The 12,887-nt window shown below is 54.9% G+C and overlaps 1 protein-coding gene across 3 annotated transcripts in view; it reads left to right on the forward strand.

Annotated features, from left to right (window-relative positions):
* CRACDL (CRACD like) overlaps positions 1-12,250 on the forward strand; it is a 120,731-nt gene extending 108,481 nt beyond the window's left edge. For 2 of the 3 annotated variants that reach the window (XM_037807507.1, XM_037807509.1), the window contains 3 exons: positions 9,846-10,033; positions 11,028-11,172; positions 11,478-12,250. In XM_037807507.1, coding sequence (XP_037663435.1) covers positions 9,846-10,033; positions 11,028-11,172; positions 11,478-11,620 — 476 coding nt within the window. In that variant the 3' untranslated portion in view covers positions 11,621-12,250. The remainder of the gene's footprint in view (positions 1-9,845; positions 10,034-11,027; positions 11,173-11,477) is intronic. The other variant, XM_037807508.1, reaches the window with a different exon arrangement.
* The last annotated feature ends 637 nt before the right edge of the window (positions 12,251-12,887 follow it).

Genomic DNA, 12,887 nt, shown 5'->3' on the forward strand with positions numbered 1-12,887 from the left:
TGGCACACAGGCCCAACGTTCACGCTCCTGGGATGCGACTCCCGTGGGGTCCAGCCATGCCCCCTGTTCTCTGGACTCCTCAGAATGCAGCAGCAGCACCTAATCCAAGGCAGCCATTCACGCCATGCAGGGGCTGAGGCCCAGGGGTGCCCGGCGAAAGTGGCTGGAGGTGAGGCCAGAGGTGGGGACATGTGGGCAGCCCTGTGGGTGGACGTCCTGGGGGCCAGAAATGAGGCAGGGGGCACCAGGGTTCAGAGGGGGTTCACCAGAGCCTGGAGAGAAGGGCTCGGGCCTGGTTCTCGGGGCTGGTCCCCAGATCAGCTGGGTGCCTGGCACCCCATAGAGGGGGCATGGTCCACTCCGTATTGAAGGGTTCCTCCAGCCAGACACTCGAGGCAGTGTCGAGATCAGTGATTCTCAGTGCTGGGTGCAAAGTGGGGGCAAGGTGGAGCCCCGAGATTCTGGTGGGTTGGTCTGGGGCTGGGGCCAGGCAATGGGGTGTCCGAGGCTCCTGGGTCTCCCTCTTGCGTGGCCGGTTCTGGGGCGGTGCTTCTCAACCTGAAAGCACTTGTGAATTGGGTTAAAATGAAGATTCCGATCAGTGGCTCCAGGAGAGGACAACACCACCGGTCCATGGCCCACTGTAAGTCTCCAGGTCTAGACACGAGTTCTCCAACACGCAGCCACCAGTCAGATGCGGCAATTTAAATTTAAATTCACCCACACTGAAAACTCACTTCCTCGGCTGCACTGGCTGCACTTCGGGGCTCAGTAGCCACCTGTGACTCGTTGGCAGCACAGAGAATGTTTCCATCCTGCCAGAAAGTTCCGTCGGACAGTCCTGGCGTAGGTAAAATGCTTCCTTTCAGAGCTGCCTTAAATGCCTCTTCTGAGACCCTGTAATTGTGCTCTGCCCAAACGGGGCCCTGGGGTCAGAGCACCCCAATGCTTCCTTCCACCTTCTTGTCTGCACATCTCTCCCCCACTAGCGTCCTGAAGGCAGAGTCTGCAGTGGATTTATCTGTGTATCTTACAAATACTCGTTAAATAATGACAGCGGTAGGTAACATATATTAAGAACTTACTAAGTGCTAAAAATCATGGTAAACACTTTGCATGCTAATTTCCAACAAGATTCCTATTTTGTAAACATTAAAACTAAAATTCAGAGAGGCCAGTGAACTTGCCAAAGGACTGCAGCCAGTCGGGTAGTTGGGGACCCCACAGGCTGACCTGGGGGTGCCGGGCTCTCCTGCAGTGGTCTCAGTGGGGGTGGTTTTGCCACCCAGTGGACATCTGGGGCTGTCACAGCTGGGGAGGGGGTTGGGTCTCCTGGCACCTGGTGGGTGGAGGACACGGACGCCGCTAAACATCCTACAATGCACAGGACACCCCCCAACAAAGGATCCAGCTCAGAGCACCAGTCGTGTGAGGTTAAGAAAGTATCGTTTGCTGCTTGGTAAATACGTCATGAGGTGGCGTCACGGGGGTGGGTGTATAGGAAAGTCGTGGGGTCCAACCCCGTGACATGGGACACAGTGAGGACTGGAGCTCGGAAGGTCTGCGATGGATTCCCAGCTGTCATGTGCCAGCCGTGGGACCCCAGGCAGGTGCCTTTACTCCAAGATCCTTGGTGGTCTTATCTCTGAGGTGGGGTTGAAAATATCCTCCATTCCAAGGAGGGTTGTGTTAACATTTATTTGGTAGGGAGAAACTTCCAGAACTGTCCAGGGTGAATAGAGGAAGGGAATCGGACCTCGGGGGACAAAGCCATTGGAAGAAAGGATGATTGTTCTCTTGGTGACCACTTGAGACAGCTCTTGCCGAGTCCAGCTGGAGATGCCCGAGTGGGGAAGGACGAAGCCTCCAGGGTGGGGCATTTCTGTGAGTCCCGTCTTGCAAGAGGATGCGACGGAGTATAGCAGTTTACTGCTTTTTCTCAGGCCCCAAGTTAATTTTAGAAGCAGTGCCTTTCCACCCCGTGTCCTTGGAGGGTCCTGTGTTCTGTCTCCTGGCAGATGGGCGGTTGATGGTGGCCCTTCCCCTCTGCCAAGAGGCCGGATCCGGCAAATGGGGTTCAATCCAAGGCCCTCCACCGACAACTCGGTGAGCAGAGGGGGCTGCGCTGGGCAGCCCTGGGACCACCCCCCCAGCCGTGACATGTCCTGTGAGCCGCGCCACGAGCAGGGCCCTAGTGGACGTGGTCAGATTCCCCGCCCGGCACCATCCGCCCAGGCCCAGGTGGGTTCACGCGTGGCTTTTTCTTTATGAAGGTTTTTTCATAAAACAACAGAGCCCTAACACAGTTATGTTGGGGCTACAAAAACAAACAAGCATAGCTGACCCCAAGCTGCCATGAGGGGAAAGAAGCGCCTAAATTCTCGAGGCGGAGGCCCGTCCAACTGTCCCGGGCAAGGACCGGCCTCTCCGCCGTGGCTGCGTCTTCCTCAGGCCCACGTGCGCCCTGACAGCGGGGAGCGTCCTCACCCCGCTGCCCTTTCCGCCGGGACGGGGTCAGTTGCGAGGCCATCACAGGGTGACCGCCGGCAGCGCCGTGTCACTGCACGTGCAGCAGGTGTGATGTGCTTTGGAGGACCGTCCAGGATCCGCGCTGGGAGGACACAGGGTCACCGGCTCTCACCTCCCACGACATAAGCGCGGACCCAGGGACATCTAAACCTGCGGCAGCATTTTCCTCCCGGGGGCGTGAAGATTGTGAGAGAGGAGACGTGGAGGTCGGGGAAGGCAGGTTTTGGGTCTCGGCTGAGAAATTGAAACCAGAGGAATCTTGAGGTTGGGGAGCAGGAGAGCTGGGGTGCGGGGACCCGCTGGCGGCTCCTGGCAGTGGAGAAGGGAGATGAAAAGGGCGTCAGGACAGCTTGGCCTGGGCGGCCTCGGGCTGGAGGCTGGGGAGAGGCTCTGGGTGGAGCAGGTGCTTTCCCTGCTCTGAGGCTGTGAAGTGGGTGTGTGCAGAGGCAGGGCCCTGCCCGGCAGGTTCGCGGGGCCTGGTGTGTCCAGGGTGACAGAAGCACCAGGAGGATTCGGATTCAACCTTCCAAGGCAAGTTGGGGAAGGAGGCAAGTTGGGGAAGGACCCCAAAGGGCACGTCAGGGCTGAGGGGACACGAGGGGGCACAGGCCTGAGGGGAGGGGGATGGGGGGCCTGCCTCCAGGGAGCCCTCACTGCCCTCTGGCCCTAGCCCTGCTTGGGATCCTTCTGGAAACAGGCTCATCTGGCTTCTCTGGGTGGGCAGGGAGCTGGGCTCTGCTCCTGCGTGGCCATCCAAGCACCAGTGAGTCTTGCTTAGCTTCAAGTTGTTTATTATTTATCTTTCATTTTTTTATTGAAGAATAATATACATGCAGAAGGGAGCACAGAGCGTGTGTGTCCAGCTCAGTGAACACACGCTGAACACGCCAGGCCGAGCCACAGAACGAGATCAGCCCCCAGAGGCCCCTCTCGTGCCGCCTGCCACGGGCTCTGCAGCATCTCCCCGGGGAGAGTGTGCACCCCGGGTTTGGCCATCAGGGAGCCTACGTGCGTGCAATGCCCACTTCTGCTCTCCTCGCCCCGTCTCAGCTTCTGGAGCCTGGGGTCGTGGCAAGGGACGGGGACAGGGACAGAGGCAGGATTTGGCAGCTCTGTTTCTTGAAACCCAGAAGCACAGTTGACCGTTGTGGCTTCAGCTGGTTGTGACAAGTGGTGACAATGCAGCCACTTTAGAGCAGAGATCCTTCAAGAACAAACTCGGGCCTGTGACGAGCTGGGAAGGAGCTGCCAATAGGTATATTTAAGATGTCCCCATAACGGAAAAAAGTGCTGGGTGCAGCATGCCAACGTGTTAGCACAGCTTGCTTGGCTTGCTGATACACGGGAAACATTTTACTCCTTCTGTGTGCTTTTGTCTCCTTCCAAGTTTATTCAATGTGCATGTGGACTTTTAGAGTCATTAAAAAAAGTTTTGAAAGGAAAAGGGTCTTAGAAATTAGATGCTTCAAAACCATCAGCATCTACCATCGTAAGAGGTGTGGAGACCCTGCAGGCCGCCACGTGTCAGCTGAGCAGAGCGTCTGTTCCGAACTCCCATGTCAGCCAAGCAGCCTTCCTGCTTTGTGGTGCATGTCATTGCCTCTGGCTGAAGATGGCCAGACCCCCAGACCCGCAGCCAGATTGTGTCACCTGGGGTAGAGCCCACCGTTAGAGCCCTAGCTCCTCCGCTGTTTGTTTAAAGAGGTCTTTTTTGAATGCAAGAAATAGTAACTTCAGGGTGAATTTTAATAGGCACCCCAAAAAAACAAAATGTGCAACATCAAAAATCAGTAAGTCAAACCGTGATTGGCTGCATCTGTCCCCCAGACAGGTGGCTGGACATCTCTAGAAATGGCTTCAGTGGGGGGTTTCTGAACAACTAATTTTGGGTCTTCTTAACTAGAAGTACTTGGCCGTGGTGTAAGGGGTGCTACCAAGCACGGGTCCAGAAACTCGGTGATTTTCTTCCCCATCGTATTTAGAGCTTTGCGGGTGAGATTATTTTGAGAGAGACACATGGGCCAGGCAAAGCCGAAGTCTCCTGGGAAGGAGGATGAAAATTGGGCTAAACTTGGGCGCGTGTTGCTGCTATGGAGCCCACTCCACCACCACCCCCACCCCACCCACCCGCCCTGCTGGGGATGTCCCATGACCCCGGGGGCTGTCCTGAGAGAGCGAGATGTGGGGCACACGGCACCTTGGGCCTCTCCTCCATGCGGTTGCCTGGTGTGCCGGGGGGCAGCCTGCCCTGCTTGGACCCTGCCGGCCCCAGGCTGGACACCGTGGGTGTGGAGATGTCTGAGATGAAGCATCAGCCCTCACGGGGTGGACGGTCAGGAAAGCAGGTGCACGGACAGTGAGGGACCCGTGTCCTCAGGGGTCCGGGGGTCGGCTCCCAGCCTAGCCCAGTGGGAGGCTGTAATGCAGCCCTGCACCTGCTGAATTGCTTTTCTCGGCAGAGCACAAATGCTAGTGTGCAAAGCCAGTGGTCCTGCTAGTCTCTGTCATGTCTGGGTGAGATTTGACACGATGACAGCAGATCACACTGCACACCAGGCCCTGTGCTAAGTGCTTCCTTGAGTTATCTCGTTGAATCTTCATGACCACACCACAAGCTGTAGATACTGCTGTTTTCCTCATCTGACATTGAAATTGAGTTGCAGAGAGGGTCTGGATTTTGTCCAAGGGCTCCCATAGCCTGGGGAAAGAACAGGCCTTGGCCCTGTAGCTGGAGGCCCTGGCCGGGCCCGAGCTGCTCCACTGCCCAGCCCTGGGGAGGAAGCTGGGCTCATCGGCTCAGCCCGTAGAGTCCGCCAGGGAATCCGTGCTCCTGGAAATTAATGCTTCAGCAACAGACTTTCCAAAATAAATCCTTGAGGCTGGGGAGCATGTGAAGAAGAAGGAAAGAATCTGGAGAAGAGCAAACTTACAAAGTGCTTGAGCCTCTGGCTGCCTCCTTTGAAGGAATCATATCCTTAGATAACAAAAAATTACTTTTGCTCATCAAAAGTAGTTTTCCTCTGAGATTCAATTATTTAGGGTGACCTTTGCAGCCGTGACAGCTTCGTGCATCAAAAGCATCGTGCCTTCCAGAATTTTCACTCCACATACGCTGTGCATCAGGTAAAACCTGCAGCCCTTCTTCTCGGAGCCCTTGTGTTTTGGGGAGTTGGTCCCTTTGAGGCCCCCAGCGATCACTCAGATACGGACAACAAACTGCCAGTGTCCTATCCGTGAGAAATGATTCTGGACTGGTCATCACAAACTCAAGCACTCCTGATAGCATAAAGCTGTCCCCACTTTGGGAGCAGAAATTGAGATGCCAGAATTTCACCCAAATCCCCAGGAGATGAAGATCGCCTGAGTATTGGGGCTGGAGGAGGTAAACAAAGAAATGGGTTCAACTCCTTCTCTTTGGACCAACAGCCCATCTCCATCGGGCTGGGCCACGTCTCAGAGCCTTACAGGGGCCTTGGTCCCAAATGTCCCCACTTTCCAGAGCCAATGTGCTGTAGGGTCTTCGGCTGTCCCCTCCTGAATCCTGCCCTGTGCTGCACAATGAGCCCTCACTCCCCTCTTCTGCCCACCCTGGGGGCCGCGCGGCCCTGACCACAGAGCCCCTCCCCAAGGTGGGTGGCTCCAAGGGCAGGGGTGGGTGCAGGTGAGGGGTGAGAGCAGCTGCCTGTGCCTTCTGCCCGCGGAGCAGAGTGACTGGTGACTCGGCTCTTCTGCCCGCGCACACCTGGGACAAGGGCACGGCTTCTCCACGGCTTGGCATGCGGGGAAAGGGTGTCCCACCCGCCTCTTCCTCAACTTACCTGTAGGTTCTGTGATGCTCCGGGTGGGACAGCAGGTGGGTTCCTGCATCTTCCTGGAGTCGGAGCCCCGGAGCATCTGCAGCCCAGGCTGGGACCGGACAGCCCCTGTGAAAAGGTCCGGAGGGTTTAAGGGTCCCACAGGTCCAGTGCTTGCTTGGCAGGGGAAAAGCCCGGAAGGAGGGAGCACAGAATAGAAGAACAGGCCACTTGGGGGAACCACAGTGGAGAGCAGTGGTTGGTGGGAGAAGGTGTTGGCCTGATGCCCGGCAGGCTCAGCCATGCTGGCTCCGTCGGCCGCGTGTCCTGCCTGGCCCAGCCGCGGCCCTCACTCCTCGGGATGCTCCCACGAACACAGCCACTTGCACACGCACTTGCACACTTAAAGGACAGCCAGAGACACTGCTGCTCCGTGGACAGGCAGTACAGCAGGGGACCCCACTGCCTCAGGGTGGAGTTCTGCCCACACGCTCTCGATACAAGGAAAAAAATATTGCTCAGAGCCCATGAGCAAATTGGAAAGTGGAAGATGATGTGCTTGAGTCCCCTGAGATTTCGCTTTGGGGATGGTCCTCGGGGGTTGGGGGGGGACATAGCTTTGTTCCACCCTCGTGACCCCCCAACCTCACTCCAGGGCTTCCTCTCACCACGTTCTCTAGAAGGCCACACGTGCCCCTGCTCCCTCTAATCTTCTCCACTGATTTTCAAAATACTCTCTGGGGCTTAAATGGGACAATGCAAGTGGATGGCATAAGGAGCTAAGCAGAGCTTTGGGGTCTTCCCCTGTGTGAGCCGCACAGAGATGGGGGGTCAGACGCACACCACAGAGGCTGGAGCTGCTCTGGCATTTCACAGCCCGGCACTTGGCCTCTAATTTACAACCCATGGTGGAAGTTTTCTTAGTGTACACTTGGTCTTCACAGAATTTTTCCCAGTATTTTATTGACTGAGGTAAGGAATTTAAACCCCTAGCAAAATCCCTCTCTCCAAAACACACGGCGTGGCGAGGGCCTCTGTCTGCTCGGCGGGACTGGCCAGCACACAGGCAGGCGTCCGGGGGCAGCGCCTCCCCAGCACCGAGAGAAGATGTGGAAGGACTCCTTTAAGAAAAAAGTAAAAACCCAGGAAGACGGAGACGAGGTGGGGTTGCACGAACTCTCACTGAGCACAAGAAAGAGAAATAAGACCGTATATTAAACCCGCAGCCACCTAGCACCTTCCGTGTCCCGGCAGCCTCCGTCCTCTGGGGAGGACTAAGACATGAAATGACATCGCAAACAAGCTGAGGCCGGAGCAGCTCCTGGCCCACAGTCAGCATGTATTTCAGGGGGTAGATGGTCAACCAACAGGTAACTTGACCCATACACATGAGGGTGAATGTCTCAAGAGAGTTTAACAGAATTAGGAGAGAGTGTGTCCTGCGAGGGTGACCAGGAGGGCTTCCTGGAGGAGGTAGCATCTTGGCGGGGTCTTGGAGGGAAAGCAAGGATGATTCTAGACAGGGTGGCCAGTCCTCGTCACCTTGCCCTGGCTGGTGGCCGCAGCCTCCCTCCCGGCCTCCCAGTCTCTCTTCAGTCCCTGTCAGAGTTGTTCTCCACACACCCCCAGATGGGGGCTCCCCATTATGGATGGGAAAAGGCAGAGAAGGCCCTGCCCAGTCTGGGCCACGCTGGGCCCGCCGGCACGATGCAGTTCCCTGCTCTGCACCCTCCACCCTGTGGCTTGGCCTTGCCCATCATCACAGCCTGGGAAGTTTCTCCCAGCGCCAGGTGGCACCTCCACCCCCACCCCAGAGTGTTGGGCCCTGAGCCCACGTGGCACTGGGTCAACTTTAGCATTTTCAACTTATATCACAGTTATTTGTTTGTTTTGAGTCTCCCCCACTAGACTTTGGACTTTTTGAAGGAATTAGTGACATGTTGTTTATTTTTCCACCTCAACATTTAACACAGTCCGTGCCTGTAGCCAACACTGAATGAACAAGTGAGTGAATGAATGAATTGTTGAGTAGAGGGGTTGGGCACTGGACCCAGAGAAGAGCTTCAGAGGCTGGAGAACGCCCAGAGGCAGGTCTCCCCAGAGAGGGTGCATGGCTATGGCCGAGCTCTGGAGAGGTGAAGTGGGTTGGAAACGGGAAGACCTTAGGATGTGGGGTGCAGCTATCAGGAGGGTGGAGAGAGCAGAGTTCATAGCTCATCCCGTGATGAACCAGCTGAAGAGGGACAGGCAGAGGGTGTGACTTGTCTTTCTGTGAGCTGTGGGGGAACCAAGCATTTTTCAAGTACCAAGAATGAAGTCAGTGGCCGAGGAGAGATGGAGAGGCACCAGGGACACGCAGTGAGCCAGAGGTGGAGCAAGGTTCCCGGTGGGTGGTGATATCGGGGAGCAGCCAGGAGGAAAGTGGGAGCCGTTCCAAAGCAGCCCAGCTCCAGGAGAGGTCTGAGTGTGTAAAGCCAAGGCCCCTTCTTGGCAACGGGTGGGAGACAACAGCTTGCAGAGTCCTGGCTTCTTGATGACCTGGGGATGAAGAGAACAGAACTCGAGGTTGAATTGGAGACAGAAGCAAAAACAAAGAGAACAATATCCTGTACACGCTGGAACAAGGTGTGGGGTTCTGTCAAGAGCAGTGACGCCGCGTTTTACCAGCCCACCCAGCACGTCCCCGGGTGCTGATCCTCTGACCCACGAGGTGCGCCGTGGAGAAGGGAGAAGGGAGGCCAGAGAACAGGAACTGGGCAGTGCCAAGGAGTCTGGGAGAGGAGCGTCTGCCTTTTTTTTTCCTGGTGGCAGGATCGTGGGAAACCTTTGAATCGAATCCGTGTACTTTTAATGTACGAAGACACTAATTTAATCTGGAGATTTTTTGAAAAAATTAAGCTCATTTCTTCTATCAAGGTAATAAACTCTTAACATTGAAAATATGAAAACACAGAAAGAGCTGAAAAGTAAGAGGGGGTGACCCCCCATTTTACCACCTGGAGACAAGCATCGTCAAAGCAGAAGAAAGTTCAGCGAGATGTCATGGGGTCAAAGGCCCTGTTTCCCCTCCCGTTAGAGCATTGGCGAGAACAACTGTGCCTGTTTGGGTGTCACTGTCCCCAAGGGGAAGGTCCTGCCTACAGATCTTTAAAAAAAAAGAGAACAATTGGGTGTAGACAGCTTCCAAGTGAGTCAGGGATCGTGTAGTGTGGACTGGTCCCAAATGACAGGATTATATTAAAGAAATCCTACTATTTAGGTACTGGTTGTTAACCTCATTTCAGAAAGGGCTCCTGAGGAGGAAGCTGGCTTTAAAATCATCTCACTGGGGCAGAGGAAGTTAATGTTTTGTGGCTCAGATGAGGGGAGCTTCATCTGGGCATCTCTGAATGAGAGAATAAAGCCCCTAAAGGGGAGTCAATCCCCCTGGGGGACCCCCACCCGCCAGCCTTGTACTCTCGGTGGGGGACCTGGGAGAGAGGACGAGGCCCCTTTTGACATAACCTGTGTCTTTACCCACAGAGAAGGGGCCGTCCCCTGCCGCCACGGGTCCCAGAGCCACCGGCCAGCCCACGCCACCCTGGGTCACCATCGCACGGCAGAGGCGCCGAGGGGCGCCGGACCAGCCCCCCACCCAGGAAGACAGGCCTGGGGTGCGGACCCCAAAGTCCGAAGCGGGGAAGCAAACTAAGGCCCCGGAGAGATCCCAGGTGCCTGCAGCAAACGCTCTCTGTTTCCGTGGGTGGGTCTGGGAGGCAGCGGCCAGCAGGGGGCCGGGACCCCCCTCGGGGACCACAGACCCTGTACACCCCTTACGGGGACAGTCACCTGTCACGACTGCTGACGTGCGGTCGAGGGTCAGCAGAGCAAAACCGATGATTGAGCAGGTTGTGACCTCCGTGGTGGAGAAGTCTGCCCTTGGCAAGCGCCGGGCCATTAGGTGGGCAGAGAAGCGAGGCGACGGGCCTCCTGCCTCCCGGGCAGTGCAGCCAGGTTAAAGTACGTTCTCGGTGAGACGCGGCGACAGTGCCCACACCCCCACCCGGGCCTGTCACTCGGTGATGCGTGAGCCCTGCCTCGGCAGCTGGGGCTCCAGGCTGCAGGCCTGGAAACTGGGGGTTGCCTTCTCAGCTGAAAGTGGCCTTTCTCCCACCCAAAGCCCTGGGCTGCAGGCAGGCCGGGACCACTGGCTTTTGGGCTCCTGCTCAGAGCCACCGAGCTAAACCCCCAAATGCGTTCCAGGCACGTGGTGAAATGAGCCTGGCCCTGCAGCGAGGCCTGCTTCCCTGCTTTTTCATTAAAACCTCACACCATCCCCATGTGTAAAAGCCCTCCGGCAGGCTCCAGGGATTTATAAAAGAAATAGTAACCAGTGGTGCCCAGTTTGGGGCATCACTGATCCCAAGGGGCATACAATTCTCAAAATGTATTTCCAAACACAGATAACTTTGGTTTTCCAAATGGCAGCGCTACCGTCCCACCATCTGGGGCCGAGGCAAGTGTGTGGACAGAGAGGAGCCAGGGCCCTGCGTGGCCACAATAAGCTCCAGTGGGCACCTGTGCACCTGCGATCTGAGGCCCAGGCACACCAGGGCTCTCCGGGGAAAGCACCGACAGGCGTGCCGCGTCCTGGGAGAGAAACCCTTTGGCTGGTTCGCTTTGGCTGTATTGCCTCCTGCATGCATCTCTCTTGTGTCCCCCCAGGAACCCGTGAAGCAAGCCGACTTTGTCCGCAGCAAGTCTTTCCTGATAGCACCTGCCAAGCCTGCTGCAGAGCGGAAGCAGGAGAACAAGCTCAACCTCAAAGAGGGGCTGCAAAGAGGGATCTCCTTGTCCCATCAGAACTTGGGTACGGAATGAACACCTATTATCTAACGCTTTGACGTAAGTGACTGGGATGGCTATTGTGGTTTTATTTCCAAAGTCCCTCTCGCCTCACTGCATGGCTGGGACCCTTTGAGCCCAGTCTCAAGCCTTCTGCCACACACATTCCATATTCTATGCCCAAGTCTCTTTTACATGTTTACAGATTAGTGGATTTTATGTTTGAGAGCGCTTTAAAGACCTCCATGTGTGTTTTAAGGGAATGCAAGAGGCTTAAGTGAAAATCCAAACTGGCTTCTCATGTTTCTGTTTGTTTTGTTCTCCCTCCAGCAGATCAGTCTGCCGCGATGATGGAGAAAGAACTGAATCAGCTAAAGAGAGCCAGTTATGCCAGCGTGGACCAGCCCTCCTGGATGGAACTCGCCAGGAAGAAATCACAAGCTTGGAGCGACATGCCTCAAATTATAAAATAGGCTGGCAGCGAGCCGGTCCAGACTGCTTCTTCCTTGACGAACCACTTACGTAAAAACTGCCAGGAAATCACGGCAAACAAACTGCGAAACTTAAGATTGAATTGATCACCAGGTTAGGGGAGAGAGAGGCGGGGGAGGAGAGGGAGCCAGGTAAAACAGGGAAGACAAGCGCACAACCACCGTCCTGCACAGAACCACGTATACAAAGGCCAGGAATGAGATCTAGTGCCCAAAGGTGAGAATGAGCTCTTTCAGATTCCCCGGAGAAGGAGGATTCAGCAAGGCGGAAAATGGAAACGATATGGGGGTGATGCCTAGGCTGCGGCTGCAAGGCCAGAAGGGAAGGATTCGGGGGGACGTGTGTGCTCTGCTGCTCTGTGCCCGTCTCGCCCGTGGGTTCCGTCTTCTCCCGTCTCGTTTGCTACTAGGCATGACACCTGCGGTGGAGCAGGGACACCGTTTCCAAAAGCGGCTGTCAACCCATCTGCTGCCCTGATGATCGCTGCTCTAAGGAGAAGCCAAAGGAACTAGACGAGTCAAAACTAATTTTTAAGCAAGTTTTCCACTCTGCTTCTGGGTCCTTAACCATTGCACAATGCATTGCCTGTTCAATAAAAGATTTCAAACGTAGCTTCTGAGCTGTGATATGTTATTTCTACTCACACATAGGGAATGTCCTCTAACACTGGGTTAAATGCAGAGGTGTAGGATTTCATTTATTGTAGAACTGGTTTAAATTCTTGATTTGGTTGACTTGGGAGTGTGGGTTGGGGGAGATTTTTTTTCCTCCAATAAAAATGTTGGTGTTTGGTTTGGAAGCTAGAAGATAATGGGGGAGAGGGGGGTGGTTTTTTTTCTCTTAATGTATTTGGCACAACATGTTAAAAGTATATCTCCTAAAAAGTTGTAATTCTTCAGCATTAACAAATCTAACTTGCACATTTCTGTTGAAAACTGGGTTATAGATGTAGCAGCCAAGGTGGGCCCCAGACTGCAGAAGGCTGTCTGGGATCCCTGAATTGTGTCCCCGTTATGTAACACCCCTTTATTTTTAAAAAACATTTCCACTTGCTCCTTTGAACAAGCTAATCTCCATGCAGTGTGCAGAGCTGTGGACACTTGACCATCAGAATCAGTAAGACTGCATCATATATTATTGTCTGATTTTAGATATGCTAAGTTCCGCTACTTTTATTGTATTTCAACCTCCATGAGTAATTCTTTTTCTGGTTGTTAGAACCGCACAACTAGAGAAAGTCTACCTTTA

The sequence above is a fragment of the Choloepus didactylus genome, chromosome 17 (genome assembly GCF_015220235.1).
Source record: "Choloepus didactylus isolate mChoDid1 chromosome 17, mChoDid1.pri, whole genome shotgun sequence".
Classification (NCBI taxonomy): Eukaryota; Metazoa; Chordata; class Mammalia; order Pilosa; family Megalonychidae; genus Choloepus; species Choloepus didactylus.